This window comes from Onthophagus taurus, unplaced genomic scaffold (genome assembly GCF_036711975.1).
Source record: "Onthophagus taurus isolate NC unplaced genomic scaffold, IU_Otau_3.0 ScKx7SY_16, whole genome shotgun sequence".
Classification (NCBI taxonomy): Eukaryota; Metazoa; Arthropoda; class Insecta; order Coleoptera; family Scarabaeidae; genus Onthophagus; species Onthophagus taurus.
This window is the reverse complement of record NW_027248941.1, coordinates 1239905-1257134: the sequence shown is the minus strand read 5'-3', so window position 1 is coordinate 1257134 and position 17230 is coordinate 1239905. Positions and strand designations below refer to the sequence as shown.

Sequence of the window (17230 nt, the reverse complement as noted above, 5' to 3'; positions counted from 1 at the left end):
TCACTATTTTTTTGATGTTGCCAACTTCACGTCGAATTTGACATTTATTAATTTTTTGTTGTATCTTGGTGGTTTTTTGAGATAACCCCATCGTGTTTGGGCTCGTTTTGAAGGATTTTTAATAAAGATTAAGAATATTTTAAAAAAATCCGTCATAATTAAATAAATAAAAAATAATAAACAATTTTGATTTAAAATCGACGTTTTCTTGTAGAAAATTAAAAATCCTTTGAAATGAGTACAAACTCGATACATTTATCTTTAAAAATACGCGAGATATGGGCTACTTCCGGTTTTAAATGTCAAATTCAATTTTTAAATATTCTTTATTTTTATTGAAAATCCGTTAAAATAAGTCGAAACACGAAGGGGTTATCTCAAAAAATAGCCGAGATATCACTATTTTTTTGATGTTGCCAACTTCACGTCGAATTTGACATTTATTAATTTGTTGTTGTATCTCGGTTGTTTTTTGAGATAACCCCATCGTGTTTGGGCTCGTTTTGAAGGATTTTTAATAAAGATTAAGAATATTTTAAAAAATCCGTCATAATTAAATAAATAAAAAATAATAAACAATTTTGATTTAAAATCGACGTTTTCTTGTAGAAAATTAAAAATCCTTTGAAATGAGTACAAACTCGATACATTTATCTTTAAAAATACGCGAGATATGGGCTACTTCCGGTTTTAAATGTCAAATTTGATTTTTTAATATTTTTAATCTTTGTTAAAAAACGTTAAAATAAGTCGAAACACGAAGGGGTTATCTCAAAAAATAGCCGAGATATCACTATTTTTTTGATGTTGCCAACTTCACGTCGAATTTGACATTTATTAATTTTTTGTTGTATCTTGGTGGTTTTTTGAGATAACCCCATCGTGTTTGGGCTCGTTTTGAAGGATTTTTAATAAAGATTAAGAATATTTTAAAAAATCCGTCATAATTAAATAAATAAAAAATAATAAACAATTTTAATTTAAAATCGACGTTTTCTTGTAGAAAATTAAAAATCCTTTGAAATGAGTACAAACTCGATACATTTATCTTTAAAAATACGCGAGATATGGGCTACTTCCGGTTTTAAATGTCAAATTTGTTTTTTTAATATTCTTAATCTTTATTAAAAATCCGTTAAAATGAGTCGAAACACGAAGGGGTTATCTCAAAAAATAGCCGAGATTTCGTTATTTTTTTGATGTTGCTAACTTCACGTCGAATTTGACATTTATTAACTTTTTGTTGTATCTCGGTTGTTTTTTGAGATAACCCCATCGTGTTTGGGCTCATTTTAAAGGATTTTAAATGAAGATATCAAATTTATTAAGACATTTAATTATATTAATAATTATTATTAATTAAAAAATTTAAATAAACAATAAAACAGCAAGATTTTCAAAAAATTCTAACATAATTTGGAGTCGTTGCTGTTACAAACCATAGATGGCGCTAACTAATACTTTTAATTTCGGCCATCTTGGATTTAAAAAAACTGTCAAAATTGGATTATCTTAAGAACTATAATAATTGGATATGGCGTGTTTGGGCTTAAATGAATCGGTTTTTCATTTCCTATCGATTAAAAACGAAATAATAATTAAAATTAAAAAAAAATTTTTTGAATTTTAAAGAATTCCAAGAAAATTAAAAATAATTAATGATAAATAGTCGTGGTGGTTTTCCGGGTTTTCCGAGTATTTAGGTTTTTTATACAAATCGAGGCCACTTTGAGGTTAACGACTTAAAAAAAAAAGCCCGAACCGTCCTAAAAATAAAAGGATGCACCTCCGGTTCTAATTTTAACACATTAACACCTCTTTTACTTGGATTAAATTCCCGTGTGATTAAATATTATCGCGTTGTTTTAAACAATGCGAGAAAGAACGTCGAAAAATATGAAAGGGAGGATCAACAGTTGATCTCTTCGAAGCCAGAAACAAAGAAATCGAGGGCTTTTTAGTCGAACACACTTTTTTTTCGTTAAAAATGATTAATTTTTTTTAAATAAAACGTACCATCGTACTCATATCTTCTTAAAATCTTAAAAACGTCCATGTGTTAAATGAATTTTAACCGGGCGTCATTATTATGATAATTTCTTCTTAATAATTTCCTAAATGAATTTTTTTCTCACTTTAATAATACACCTCAACATCCTTATTTACGTTATTTTTGTTGTTAAATGAAGTCATTTAAGCGAAGTTCACCATCACCACAACGTTGCGTTTTTAATACGTTCAAGTTCAATAACATTTTCGATTTATTTTTGGGGATTAAAACTAAATTTAGATTAATTACGGTTTAAAGAGTTTGTGTTTTTGTACGTTTTGGGGTTTGGCGCGTGAACGCGAGAGAAGCAGACTGGGAAAGTCGTGTATTGATGTCTTCCGCGGCGAGCACATCCACGGAGCAGCCGCCCCCCACGTCTGCGTAGATCGGATCGTTTAGGAGTTGCGCGACTCAAAACTTCATTGTTACAAAAGTGACAAGAAAAATGAATAAAATTATTTTTACCTCTTTAACACTTTTCCTGACACTATCTCTATGCCTCAAACTCTCCTCAACCAAAGAAACCGGCTCCTCCTCCAATTCAACGCTCGTATATTTAATTTTCCTTTTCATAAATTTCCCATTTCTCGTCGTTTTCAATTCGGGCATGCTCCGCATCGAATTCGCATCCGCATTTTCTAAACTTCCTGCGTTCTCGTAAAAGTCCAAATACAAATTTCCCTCGGATCGGACGCCGTTTTGAAAGCTCCTCGCCGCCAACATCTCCGATTTCCCCACGTAATACGAATCCAAGCTTTTAAAATTCCCTTTGGTGCCCCTTCGACGCGGGGGGTGCACCTTATTGTATTTATTAATGAGGGAATCGCTGTAACTCAGCTTTTTTCGCTTCTCACATCGACACATTCTCGTTGTTTTCGTGGAGGAAGATTTCCCGTTTCGATTACCGCCACCCTCGACCTCATCGATTAGGGTTTTTATTATGTGTAAATCCTCGAAACGCAAATTGTCCTTCTCGATCAGGTCCATTTTGAGTTTTTTTAAAATCATTTTAGTCATGACATTCTTCTCGCATTTTCCGAATTTCATTGGCACATTTTTTATCTTAAAAAAATTTTTTTCAAAAAAAAAAATCACCCTGTATATCAAAAATTTTATAATAAGCCGTATACAGAGTGTTTTTTTCATTCAAAAAATGAGCCCACGTGGTTTGTTTTTACCTTGATTTTTAAAATGCGTCAAGCGGTCGATTAAACAAGTGCTATGATTGTACGAAACGATAACTTACACGCAAATCTCCGGTTAAGTTTTATTGAGGTTATGTAATGATACGAATTGGGTCAAAAAATGAGGAATTTTTTTTTTTCATTTGATATTTCCTTTAAAAGTGGTGTGGATGAAATCATTTCGATGGGTATTACAGGATAATGATGGGGTGGAGGGAACGCGAGGGTTGAAGGAGGGGGAAAGGTCAGTTTGGAGTGGGTTTAGAGATCTTAATTTAGATCGGAAGGATATTGTCTTGTAAATTTAAACTGCAGAAAAGTTGCAAATTGGGTTAAAACTTCTAAATCGATCATTAATGAGGACACCTTTTTAGATTTTTTAAATCCCAAAACTTTAAAATTTTCATTAATAAAAAGTGACAGCTGTCAAAAATGTCAAATTATTTATTTCTTTAGGCCAAAATGATAATAGTGACAACTTTTTAGCTCAATAACTTCATTTTATTAAAAAATATATGTAAATCCTGAAGTGAAACCTTTAAAATTGGCATTAATGAAAAGTGACAGCTGTCAAAAATGTCTAATTAGTTATTTCTTTAGGCCAAAACGTTAATGACGACAACGTTTTAGCTCAATAACTTCATTTTATTAAAAAATATATCTAAATCCTGAAGTGAAACTTTTAAAATTGGCATTAATGAAAAGTGACAGCTGTCAAAAATGTCTAATTAGTTATTTTTTTGGGCCAAAACGTTAATGACGACAACGTTTTAGCTCAATAACTTCATTTTATTAAAAAATATATGTAAATCCTGAAGTGAAACCTTTAAAATTGGCATTAATGAAAAGTGACAGCTGTCAAAAATGTCAAATTATTTATTTCTTTAGGCCAAAATGATAATGGTGACAACTTTTTAGCTCAATAACTTCATTTTATTAAAAAATATATGTAAATCCTGAAGTGAAACCTTTAAAATTGGCATTAATGAAAAGTGACAGCTGTCAAAAATGTCTAATTAGTTATTTTTTTGGGCCAAAACGTTAATGACGACAACGTTTTAGCTCAATAACTTCATTTTATTAAAAAATATATGTAAATCCTGAAGTGAAACCTTTAAAACTGGCATTAATGAAAAGTGACAGCTGTCAAAAATGTCTAATTAGTTCTTTCTTTAGGCCAAAACGTTAATGACGGATATTTTTTTAGCTCCATAACTTAATTTTATTAAAAAATAAACATAAATCACAAAGTGAAACCTTTAAATTGGCATTAATGAAAAGTGACAGCTGTCAAAATTGTCAAATTACTGATCTCTTCGGGCCAAAACGTCAACGACGGCAATATTTTAGCTCGATAGCTTCATTTTGTTAAAAAATAAATGTAAATCCCAAAGTGTAACCTTTAAAATTGGCATTAATGAAAAGTGACAGCTGTCAAAACTGTTTAATTAGTTATTTCTTTAGGCCAAAACGTTAATGACGACAACGTTTTAACTCAATAACTTCATTTTATTAAGAAATATATGTAAATCCCAAAGTGAAACCTTTAAAATTACCATTAATGAAAAGTGACAGCTGTCAAAAATGTCTAATTAGTTCTTTCTTTAGGCCAAAACGTTAATGACGGATATTTTTTTAGCTCGATAACTTAATTTTATTAAAAAATAAACATAAATCACAAAGTGAAACCTCTAAATTGGCATTAATGAAAAGTGACAGCTGTCAAAATTGTCAAATTACTGATCTCTTCGGGCCAAAACGTCAACGACGGCAATATTTTAGCTCGATAGCTTCATTTTGTTAAAAAATAAATGTAAATCCCAAAGTGTAACCTTTAAAATTGGCATTAATGAAAAGTGACAGCTGTCAAAACTGTTTAATTAGTTATTTCTTTAGGCCAAAACGTTAATGACGACAACGTTTTAATTCAATAACTTCATTTTATTAAGAAATATATGTAAATCCTGAAGTGAAACCTTTAAAATTGGCATTAATGAAAAGTGACAGCTGTCAAAAATGTCTAATTAGTTCTATCTTTAGGCCAAAACGTTAATGACGACAACGTTTTAGCTCAATAACTTCATTTTATTAAGAAATATATGTACATCCTGAAGTGAAACCTTTAAAATTGGCATTAATGAAAAGTGACAGCTGTCAAAAATGTCAAATTATTTATTTCTTTAGGCCAAAATGATAATGGTGACAACTTTTTAGCTCAATAACTTCATTTTATTAAGAAATATATGTAAATCCCAAAGTGAAACCTTTAAAATTACCATTAATGAAAAATGACAGCTGTCAAAAATGTCTAATTAGTTCTTTCTTTAGGCCAAAACGTTAATGACGGCCATTTTTTAGCTCGATAACTTAATTTTATTAAAAAATAAACATAAATCACAAAGTGAAACCTCTAAATTGGTATTAATGAAAAGTGACAGCTGTCAAAAATGTCAAATTACTGATCTCTTCGGGCCAAAACGTTAACGACGGCAATATTTTAGCTCCATAGCTTCATTTTGTTAAAAAATAAATGTAAATCCCAAACTGATACCTTTAAAATTGGCATTAATTAAAAGTGGCAGCTGTCAAAAATGTTAAATTACTTATCTCTTCCGGCCAAAGCATTAATGAGGGCAACTTTTTAGCTCAATAATTTCATGTTAGTAAAAAGTAAATGTAAATACCAAAGTGAACTCTTTAAAATTGACATTAATCAAAACTGACAGGTGTCAAAAATGTCTAAATAGTTATTTCTTTAGGCCAAAACGTTAATGACGACAACGTTTTAGCTCAATAACATCATTTTATCAAAAACTATATGTAAATCCTAAGTGAAACCTTTAAAATTAGCATAAATGAAAAGTGACAGCTGTCAAAAATGTCAAATTACTTAATAAATTTCTACCAAAACGTATTCAAAATCCGCGAAGTAAGGGACAATCTCAAAGAAGAGAACATTTAAAATTATTTCCTGTCAAAAATGACAGATGTCAAAGTATTAAATTTCGAAATATTAACTTTTGACGTTCTGTACGGCGATTTAAAGAATTTTTTAATTATTACAAATTCAATTTTGTTGCAAAAGCTTTAATTAATTATGATTTATCCAGTAACAGCTGTCAAAAATTTCAAATTATTTATCTCTTCCGGCCGAAACGTTAATGACAGCAGTTTTTTAGCTCAATAACTTCATTTTATTTTAATGAAATTTTTAAAATAAATACAAATCCCAAAGTGAAACATTTAAAATTGGCATTAATCAAAAGTGACGGCTGTCAAAAATGTCAAATTACTTAATAAATTTTTACCAAAATGAAATTCTCATTCAAAATCCGCGAAGTAAGACACAACCTCGATTAAAAAACACAAAATGATAACAATTAAAATTATCTCCTGTCAAAAATGACAGATGTCAAAGTATTAATATTCGAAATATTAATTTATAGCGTTCTCTACGGCGTTTTGAAGAATTTTTTAATTATAATAAAACCGATTTTGTTGCAAAAACTTTAATTAATTATGATTTATCCACTGACAGCTGTCAAAAATGTGAAATTATTTATCTCTTCCGGCCGAAACGTTAATGACGGCAACTTTTTAGTTCAATAACTTCATTTTATTTTAATAAAATTTTTAAAATAAATACAAATCCCAAAATGAAACATTTAAAATTGGCATTAATCAAAAGTGACAGCTGTCAAAAATGGTAAATTACTTAATAAATTTTTACCAAAATGTAATTCTCTTCAAAATCCGCGAAGTAAGAGACAACCTCGATTAAAAAACATAAAATGATAACATTTAAAATTGTCTCTTGTCAAAAATGACAGATGTCAGAATATTAAATTTCGAAATATTAATTAATAACGTACTCTACGGCGTTTTAAAGAATTTTTTATTTATTACAAAATCGATTTTGTTGCAAAAACTTTAATTAATTGATTTATCAAATGACAGCTGTCAAAAATGTCAAATTACTTATCTCTCTGGCCAAAACGTTAATGACGGTAACTTTTTAGCTCAATAATTTCATTTTATTTAAATAAAATTTTTAAAATACAAATCCCAAAATGAAACATGTAAAATTGACATTAATCAAAAGTGACAGCTGTCAAAAATGTCAAATGAATAAATTTTTACCAAACTGTAATTCTCATTCAAAATCCGCGAAGAGACAACCTCGATTAAAAAACATAAAATGATAACATTTAAAATTGTCTCTTGTCAAAAATGACAGATGTCAAAATATTAAATTTCGAAATATTAATTAATAACGTACCCTACGGCGTTTTAAAGAATTTTTTATTTATTACAAAATCGATTTTGTTGCAAAAACTTTAATTAATTGATTTATCAAGTGACAGCTGTCAAAAATGTCAAATTACTTATCTCTCTGGCCAAAACGTTAATGACGGTAACTTTTTAGCTCAATAATTTCATTTTATTTTAATAAAATTTTTAAAATAAATACAAATCCCAAAATGAAATATTTAAAATTGGCATTAATCAAAAGTGACAGCTGTCAAAAATGTCAAATTACTTAATAAATTTCTACCAAAATGTAATTCTCATTAAAAGCAACGAAGTAAGAGATAATCTCGACTGAAAAACATGATATGATAAGATTTAAAATGGTCTCCTGTCAAAAATGACAGCTGTCAAATAATCGAGTTAATATAAATTTGAAGTTAAAACACAAATTTATTGAATTTACTAATGATATTATTTAAGAAGGTCAAAGATGTATAATATAAATGGAGAGAAAATTAAGTTTGGAAGACTTGCTTTGAAAGCTCTAGAGATGGCGCTAAGAAAATTTATGACCCCCGGATGTATTTTAAAGATTTCTTCCTCATCTGTTTTTAACGAACTTCATATAAATCTTAAAAAGGAGATCTCGTACAAATTAGGTCACTTGACATAAAGGGAATTGATTAAACAAAGAAAAATAACTTAGTGACAAATAATGGAAAAACGGATTATGGAGTGTAATGACGTCTTAAAAGCCGTGTGAGATAAAGAAATAATAAAAACTTAGCGTTTTAGTTCGCCTCTAATCTCAATCCAAGCTTTATTAATCAAAATACATTACAAAAATAGCCTAAAATACCAAAAAAAGCTTCTACATTATCCCACTTCATCTCAATCAAACAAAATTGAGACAAAGACGAGATAAATCAGGCAAAGCTGAGTGCGAAAAACTCTCGATACCTATTCGCCTTATATCATCATAAACCAATAAAAATTTTTTTTAATTCAAATCTTCCACTCCACACCACTCAGTTTATCTCACTTAAATATTTTAAATCCGGCACTGATTATTTCAATTTCAATTTCGATTTCGAGAAGAAAAAATGTTTCGTTTAATGAGATTATTTTTTTTGTTTTAGGCGAGGGTTGAAATGATGAAAATTTGGACGGTGCACCACGTGACACTCGGTGTCGCAGTGTTTCTGGAAATAACGAAATGTGCAAGACCGGCCGGTAGAGGTCGCAAAAGTTGGCGTGTACCCGCTTCGATCAATCCTTACAAATCAGGGCATCCAAAAATGTTTTTATAAAATTTTAATTGAAGTGTTTTTATGGACAGCTTGTATATAAAAAAAATTTGGGTGTGATGGTATCAATTTGATTGTTGTAATAATTATAATAATAATAATATGGGTTATAAGAAAGTAATGAATTAATTGTAATTAATTAATTAATAAAAAAAAATTTATTATATACAGGGTGTTTTTTTTTTGGAAATTTCCACTCAGCGTTAATTACACGCATTTTTACCTTGAATACCTCGGAGAGCAACTCCTCATATACGCAAAATGAGGCATTATGAGTAAAACAACCACCTCACCCTCCTCAACTCTTTCTGTGTCACACCGTGTTGAGAACTAGTAATTAAAATAATCCATAATGTATGCCCAATGTTAGCGCGTGGCCTACATTTGTTTGCGGTTTTAAAAAACACTTTTGCTGTATATACGCATACATAGATGCTGTTTTAATCACAAAAAAGTAAATAAGGTAGCAAAAAAAAATTACAAAATAATTTAAGTACTGACCTGTGCAACTTTCTCCCCCATTTTCGGCGTGTGCAACCCGCTTTGGAAGTATTTGGCGGAACCGTTGTCCTGAAGAGAAAACTACAAAAAGTAAAGAAGCCATTCTTACTTCTAAAAGGTGCAATAAGGCGCAAATTAACATTAATGAAATTAAAACGATTAAATTAATGAAGCAATATTAACAAGGAATAAATAAATAAATATAAACAAAATAAAAATAAAATAAAAAGTGATTTGAAGTAAAAAAATTAATCGATTTCGGTTTAATTCGGCCTCTCGATACGAGATGGCGACACCAACGCCGAAATGAATGCCGCCATCTTTTAAAAATGAAAAAAATTATAAAAATTAAGCTCCAATAAAAAATAACTAGTGTATAATATAAAAAAAATTTCATAATATAATTATTAAAGAAATTACCTTTTGTTTAATTGAATCTGTAGGATTACTAAGGCTTGGACTTTTACGCGCTTCGTGCTGATGAATGCCGGTTTTGTGCTTGTTCAAATCGCTCTCGCTGGAAACGTTCGGAAATTGCTTGGAAGCGAGAGGCACTTTGTTTGCTGTAAAAAAAAAAAATAAATAATAATAACGTGAAGAAGTACGCTGAAAGAAAGCGACACAAAGAAAACTAACAAAGAACAATAATTGTTGTAGAGAGATTAAAATGAAAGGAGGGGATTAAAAATGTAAAAGGAGACGAGTATTTTAGGGGCCCTCGCGGCTATTTCTAGATAAATACGAAAACAATCAAAAGCGAGGGGGTAAATAATCCGGGTTTTTATTTCGCGCTTAATTCTATACTTACAAATGCTCGGGGGAAATCCCGATCGGAAATGTTGTCTTCGTGCTATTGCGTCTAAACTGGTCGCGTGCGCTACTTTATTCGAAACATGCCTGGAAATAAAAAGAAGTTGTATTAAAAAATTAAATTAAAAAAAAAAATCGAATTCTTAAGGTATCTCGGAGCAACCTTGGACTTTAATATCGGAAATTGAGTACCTTGTAAGGTATAAAAACCCATTTGAATCTCTTAATCCGTTTTTGAGATAACACACGACGATTATTAATAATATACAGGGTGTCTCAGCGAGACCGGTCATTAGACGTTTCTGGGATTCTTTCCATGACACACTAGGCTAATATCGATATGTAAGCAAATCATATCGATATTAGCCTAGTGTGTCATGGAAAGAATCCCAGAAACGTCTAATGACCGGTCTCGCTGAGACACCTGTATTTAAAAAAATCGCTAAAAATCGGATTCTTAAGATATCAAGATGACAACTGGGATATTAATAAAGGAAAGTGAGTGCTTTGTAAGGAATGAAACACCATTTGTAAATCTCTATCCGTTTTTGAGATAACAATGTTTGAAGTTAATCCAATTTTTAATATTTTAAAAAAATCGCTATAAATGGAATTCTTAAGATAACAAGATGAAACCTTGGATATTAATAAGGGGAAGCGCATATATTGTAAGGAATAAAACCCCATTTGAAAATCTCAATCCGTTTTTGAGATAACAGTTTTTGAAGTCAACCCAATTTTTTAAAATGACGAATTTTAATAACATTTTTAAAAAATCGCTAAAAACCGAATTCTTAAGATATCAAGATGAAACCTTGCATATTAAAAAAGGAAAGTGCGTGCTTTGTAAGGAATAAAACAACAATTAAATATCTCAATCCGTCTTTGAGATAACAATTTATGAAGTCAACCTAAATTTTTTGTTACGATTTTTAACAACATTTAAAAAAATCGCTAAAAACTGGATTCTTAAGATATAACAATGAAACTTGAGATACTAATAAGAGGAGGTGCGTGCTTTGTAAGGAATAAAACCCTAATTAAATATCTCAATCCGTTTTTGAGATAACAATGTTTGAAGTTAACCCAATTTTTTAAAACGACGATTTTTAATAACATCTTTAAAAAATCGCTAAAAATCGAATTCTTAAAATATCCAGATGCAACCTTGGATATTAATAAGGAGAGGTGGGTGTTTTGTATGGAATAAAACCCCACTTGAATATCTCAATCCGTTTTTGAGATAACAATTCTTGAAGTCAACCGAAAATTTTTTAAAACGACGATTTTTAATAATTGTTAAAAAATCGGATTTTTAAGATATTGAGATAAAATCTTGGGTATAAATGAAGGGAGGTGCGTGCTTTGTAAGGAATAAAACCCCACTTGAATATCTCAATTCGTTTTTGAGATAACAATTTTTGAAGTCAACCCAATTTTTTAAAACGACGGTTAATAACATTTTTAAAAAATCGCTAAAAATTGGATTCTTAAGATATCAAGACTAAACCTTGGATATTAATAAGGGGAAGTGCGTGCTTTGTAACGAATAAAATCCCACTTGAATATCTCAATCCGTTTTTGAGATAACAATTTTTGAAGTCAACCCAATTTTTTAAAACGACGATTTTTAATAACATTTTTAAAAAATCGCTAAAAATTGGATTCTTACGATATAACAATGAAACTTGAGATACTAATAAGAGGAGGTGCGTGCTTTGTACGGAATAAAACCCCACTTGAATATCTCAATCCGTTTTTGAGATAACAATTCTTGAAGTCAACCGAAAATTTTTTAAAACGACGATTTTTAATAATTGTTAAAAAATCGGATTTTTAAGATATTGAGATAAAATCTTGGGTATAAATGAAGGGAGGTGCGTGCTTTGTAAGGAATAAAACCCCACTTGAATATCTCAATTCGTTTTTGAGATAACAATTTTTGAAGTCAACCCAATTTTTTAAAACGACGGTTTTTAATAACATTTTTAAAAAATCGCTAAAAATTGGATTCTTAAGATATCAAGACTAAACCTTGGATATTAATAAGGGGAAGTGCGTGCTTTGTAACGAATAAAATCCCACTTGAATATCTCAATCCGTTTTTGAGATAACAATTTTTGAAGTCAACCCAATTTTTTAAAACGACGATTTTTAATAATATGTTTAAAAAAATTGCTAAAAGTCGGATTCTGAAGATATCACGAAGAAACTTGGGATACTAATAAGGGGAGGTGCGTGCTTTGTAAGGAATAAAACCCCACTTGAATATCTCAATCCGTTTTTGAGATAACAATTCTTGAAGTCAACCGAAAATATTTTAAAACGACGATTTTTAATAATTGTTAAAAAATCGGATTTTTAAGATATTGAGATAAAATCTTGGGTATAAATGAAGGGAGGTGCGTGCTTTGTAAGAAATAAAACCCCACTTGAATATCTCAATTCGTTTTTGAGATAACAATTTTTGAAGTCAACCCAATTTTTTAAAACGACGGTTTTTAATAACATTTTTAAAAAATCGCTAAAAATTGGATTCTTAAGATATCAAGACTAAACCTTGGATATTAATAAGGGGAAGTGCGTGCTTTGTAACGAATAAAATCCCACTTGAATATCTCAATCCGTTTTTGAGATAACAATTTTTGAAGTCAACCCAATTTTTTAAAACGACGATTTTTAATAACATTTTTAAAAAATCGCTAAAAATTGGATTCTTACGATATAACAATGAAACTTGAGATACTAATAAGAGGAGGTGCGTGCTTTGTACGGAATAAAACCCCACTTGAATATCTCAATCCGTTTTTGAGATAACAATTCTTGAAGTCAACCGAAAATTTTTTAAAACGACGATTTTTAATAATTGTTAAAAAATCGGATTTTTAAGATATTGAGATAAAATCTTGGGTATAAATGAAGGGAGGTGCGTGCTTTGTAAGGAATAAAACCCCACTTGAATATCTCAATTCGTTTTTGAGATAACAATTTTTGAAGTCAACCCAATTTTTTAAAACGACGGTTTTTAATAACATTTTTAAAAAATCGCTAAAAATTGGATTCTTAAGATATCAAGACTAAACCTTGGATATTAATAAGGGGAAGTGCGTGCTTTGTAACGAATAAAATCCCACTTGAATATCTCAATCCGTTTTTGAGATAACAATTTTTGAAGTCAACCCAATTTTTTAAAACGACGATTTTTAATAATATGTTTAAAAAAATTGCTAAAAGTCGGATTCTGAAGATATCACGAAGAAACTTGGGATACTAATAAGGGGAGGTGCGTGCTTTGTAAGGAATAAAACCCCACTTGAATATCTCAATCCGTTTTTGAGATAACAATTCTTGAAGTCAACCGGAAATTTTTTAAAACGACGATTTTTAATAATTGTTAAAAAATCGCTAAAAATCGGATTTTTAAGATATTGAGATAAAATTTTGGGTATAAATGAAGGGAGGTGCGTGCTTTGTAAGGAATAAAACCCCACTTGAATATCTCAATCCGTTTTTGAGATAACAATTTTTGAAGTCAACCCAATTTTTTAAAACGACGATTTTTAATAACATTTTTAAAAAATCGCTAAAAATTGGATTCTTAAGATATCACAATGAAACTTGGAATAGTAATAAGAGGAGGTGCGTGCTTCGTAAGGAATAAAATCCTACTTGAATATCTCAATCCGTTTTTGAGATAACAATTTTTGAAGTCAACCTAAATTTTTTATTACGATTTTTAATAACATTTTTTAAAAATCGCTAAAAATTGGATTCTTAAGATATCACAATGAAACTTGGAATACTAATAAGAGGAGGTGCGTGCTTTGTAAGGAATAAAATCCTACTTGAATATCTCAATCCGTTTTTGAGATAATAATTTTTGAAGTCAACCTAAATTTGTTATTACGATTTTTAATAACATTTTTAAAAAATCGCTAAAAATCGGATTCTTAAGATATCAAGATGAAACGTGGGATATTAATAAAGGGAAGTGCGTGCTTTGTAAGGAATAAAACCCCACTTGAATATCTCAATCCGTTTTTGAGATAACAATTTTTGAAATCAACTCCACTTTTTAAAATGACGATTTTTAATAATATATTTAAAAAATCGGATTCTTAAGATATTAAGATGAAACTGCGGATATTAATAAAGAAAGGTGAGTGCTTTGTAAAGAATAAAACCAAACTTGAATATGTCAATCCGTTTTTGAGATAATAATTTTTGAAGTCAACCCAATTTTTTAAAACGACGATTTTTAATAACATTTTTAAAAAATCGCTAAAAATCGAATTCTTAAGATATAACAATGAAACTTGAGATACTAATAAGAGGAGGTGCGTGCTTTGTAAGGAATAAAACAACACTTGCATATCTCAATCCGTTTTTGAGATAAAAATTTTTGAAATCAACCAATTTTTTAAAATGACGATTTTTAATAAAATATTTAAAAAATTGCTAAAAATCGCATTCTTAAGATATCAAGATGAAACCACGGATATTAATAAAGGAAAGTGAGTGCTTTGTAAGGAATAAAACAACACTTGAATATCTCAATTCGTTTTTGAAATAACAATTTTTGAAATCAACCCAATTTTTTAAAATGACGATTTTTAATAATATTTAAAAAAATCGCTAAAAATTAGATTCTTAAGATATAACAATGAAACTTGAGATACTAATAAGAGGAGGTGCGTGCTTTGTAAGGAATAAAACCCCACTAGAATATCTCAATCCGTTTTTGAGATAATAATTTTTGAAGTCAACTTAAAGTTTTTATTATGATATTTGATAACATTTTTAAAAAATCTTCGGATTCTTACGATATCTTAATGAAGATATTAATAACGAAAATTGAGTACTTTATAAGAAATAAAGCCCCACCAAAAAATCTCTCTTCGTTTTTGAGATAATATCTTTTAGAATTACTATTAAAGAATACTTAGAAGATTTTCGATCAAAACCAGCCCTCAGAAAGTGAAATGAAATCAGTTTGTCTCACCTATTATTAAAAGAAGTTCGACCCCTTTCAACACTTTCACCCCTTTCAAAAGACGCTTGATGGCTGGCCGGGGCGCTGTGAGATATCGTTAAAGAAGTGTAATCCTTCGGTTGCGGTAAGGGAATGGTGGTAGTGGTATGACCAGCAGCGGCGACTCCGACAGCACCTTGCGGTGCTTCCGTTTTCGACACCCAAGTCTGGTCCAAAATGGGTGTCGGGGAATTCGACGTCAACGGACTGAAACAATTTTTCTCTTCAATCGAGACTAACACCAAAAGATTTCTACTTTATTTCTACTTTTCCAACTTTACAGAATCATTGTGATTAATTAATCAAGAAGAACTCACCATTGTTCAAGTGTATCAGCTTCTTCTTCGGCAGCTGTGACGTCGCTGGGCGGTGTTAAGTATCCGGTTAATCTAAATCCGCGTCTACTCGTTCCGAATCTTAGGCTTTGTCTAAAAGAAGCCCTTGCTCTATCGACTAATAAATTTTTTTTGGTTTTATTTAAATAATTATGTATTAATATTAATTAGTTACATTTACTAAGTCGTGCTTTTCCTACTGGGCTATTTTCCAATGAGGCAGATGGCGCAGTTGTAAGATCCTCGAAGTTGATAATAATCAAGCTTATGTCATCCACCTCGCTTCTGATTGGGGCTATCACCTCCGAGCAGAGGAACTTGGATCCTAAAACATAAAAAAAATCAAAATTAGGTTAAATATTGACCCTTATTGCTACGCACGCCATCTGGCGGAACTTCAAACATCTTATCAGTTCGTTGTCTTATATCTAGGGGAGAATTCGACCCATTTTTTTCTTGGTAAAAGAATTTTGCGTGTATTTTATCAACACGAAATATCTGGTGGTAATTATACCAAGTATTATTGTAAATGTGACATACGAAATAATAATACTAAATAAAGTAATCAAAAATTTCAAAGCTAATAAAGATGTTATCGTGAAATAGAAATTAGAGGAAAAAGTTTTTTGAGTAATAAAGTATAATTTTTGTTGCCAGAAACACATTAAGAATTTCTTTGTGCAAATTGTTCGGTCAAGTTCGCGCGATGTAACGTAGATTGATCGTCGAATTGGACCACGACTTCTCGAAGTAAATTGAGCGCCTGCGAAAAATGTCCGCATTGCAGATACGTCGTAAGGCAATTAACTGTTAGTCATTCAGTAGAAAGTAAAATTCGCGTTTTAAATTTTTCGATTAATGAGATCTCAGCCTTTGGCATTTCGGCCCGGGGAAAAATGTTGGCAACAATTTATAGGATTAGACATTTTTTTTGGCTTGTAATTCTCGGTTACACCATAAGTTTTTGGCACAATAGACCAAAACGAATAAATTTACACCTTTTACATCCTTCTTTTTTTTTATGACACGATCGGAAGTAATAAAAAAAAAATCGACGTAATCTATTTCTAGAAGAGGAATAATAATCGACGTCGAACGATCGTGACTATAAACCATGATTTGGAAACAACACAAAATAGATTCAAAATCACTTTTTTTTATTTATTTATTTTTATGTGTTAAAGAAAAAGGAAATTGAGAAATTGCATTTTTCGTTTCAAAATCGATTAAAACAACAAAGTCTCGTAAATCGATTATGGCGCCCCCTTTTTGTTTTTCCATGCACGTAGATCGTTTATCACTTTTTTATAAGTCCGTCCCGTGCTCGGTACTCCGTTATCTCTTCATCTAGCCACTCCAACCCAACCCCCACCACCATCTTGTTTGTTTCAAACGTTGTTGGAAAATGTAAATTGCAGTTGACAATTTGTAAGAAACATTTGCATTTTGAAGTTTCCGCAAACCGCATTTCCCCCATTATCACACACTAACAAAGACATCTTATTGAAATAAAAAAGGAATAAACATTGTCTCTTTTAAAATGATCAAAATGATAATTATGAGTTAATACTGTCTTATCTAAATAGTCGTATATTACTACTTACTACTCATACAGTTCTGCAATATACTAACTCTTCCAAGATAATACAGGATAATTCACTCTCTCTTTTATGTTTTACCTCCAACGCTGCCGATTAGATGCAAATTCTGACACTCATGAGTCGTTGTGCATCCTCCCATCGACCACCATTTTGTATTAA

At 30.4% G+C, this 17230-nt stretch overlaps 2 protein-coding genes across 9 annotated transcripts in view; one reads left to right on the top strand and one right to left on the bottom strand.

The window, feature by feature from the left end:
- LOC111416216 (Elongator complex protein 4) overlaps nucleotides 1–8867 on the top strand; it is a 91931-nt gene extending 83064 nt beyond the window's left edge. The window contains exon 8 of the transcript XR_011642251.1: nucleotides 8625–8867. The gene's annotated coding sequence lies outside the window, so the exon portion shown is untranslated. The remainder of the gene's footprint in view (nucleotides 1–8624) is intronic.
- LOC111416152 (voltage-gated inwardly rectifying potassium channel KCNH6-like) overlaps nucleotides 1–17230 on the bottom strand; it is an 84545-nt gene that overhangs the window by 41739 nt on the left and 25576 nt on the right. For 4 of the 8 annotated variants that reach the window (XM_071201081.1, XM_023048107.2, XM_023048125.2 and 1 more), the window contains 6 exons: nucleotides 15646–15795; nucleotides 15453–15588; nucleotides 15106–15342; nucleotides 10102–10190; nucleotides 9714–9856; nucleotides 9294–9374 (listed from right to left, as the gene is read on the bottom strand). In XM_071201081.1, the coding sequence (XP_071057182.1) occupies nucleotides 9294–9374; nucleotides 9714–9856; nucleotides 10102–10190; nucleotides 15106–15342; nucleotides 15453–15588; nucleotides 15646–15795 (836 nt within the window). Of the gene's footprint in view, nucleotides 1–2016; nucleotides 2396–2515; nucleotides 3113–8445; nucleotides 8650–9293; nucleotides 9375–9713; nucleotides 9857–10101; nucleotides 10191–15105; nucleotides 15343–15452; nucleotides 15589–15645; nucleotides 15796–17230 lie in introns of those variants that run through there. The other 4 variants (XM_023048114.2, XM_023048132.2, XM_023048138.2 and 1 more) reach the window with 4 other exon arrangements.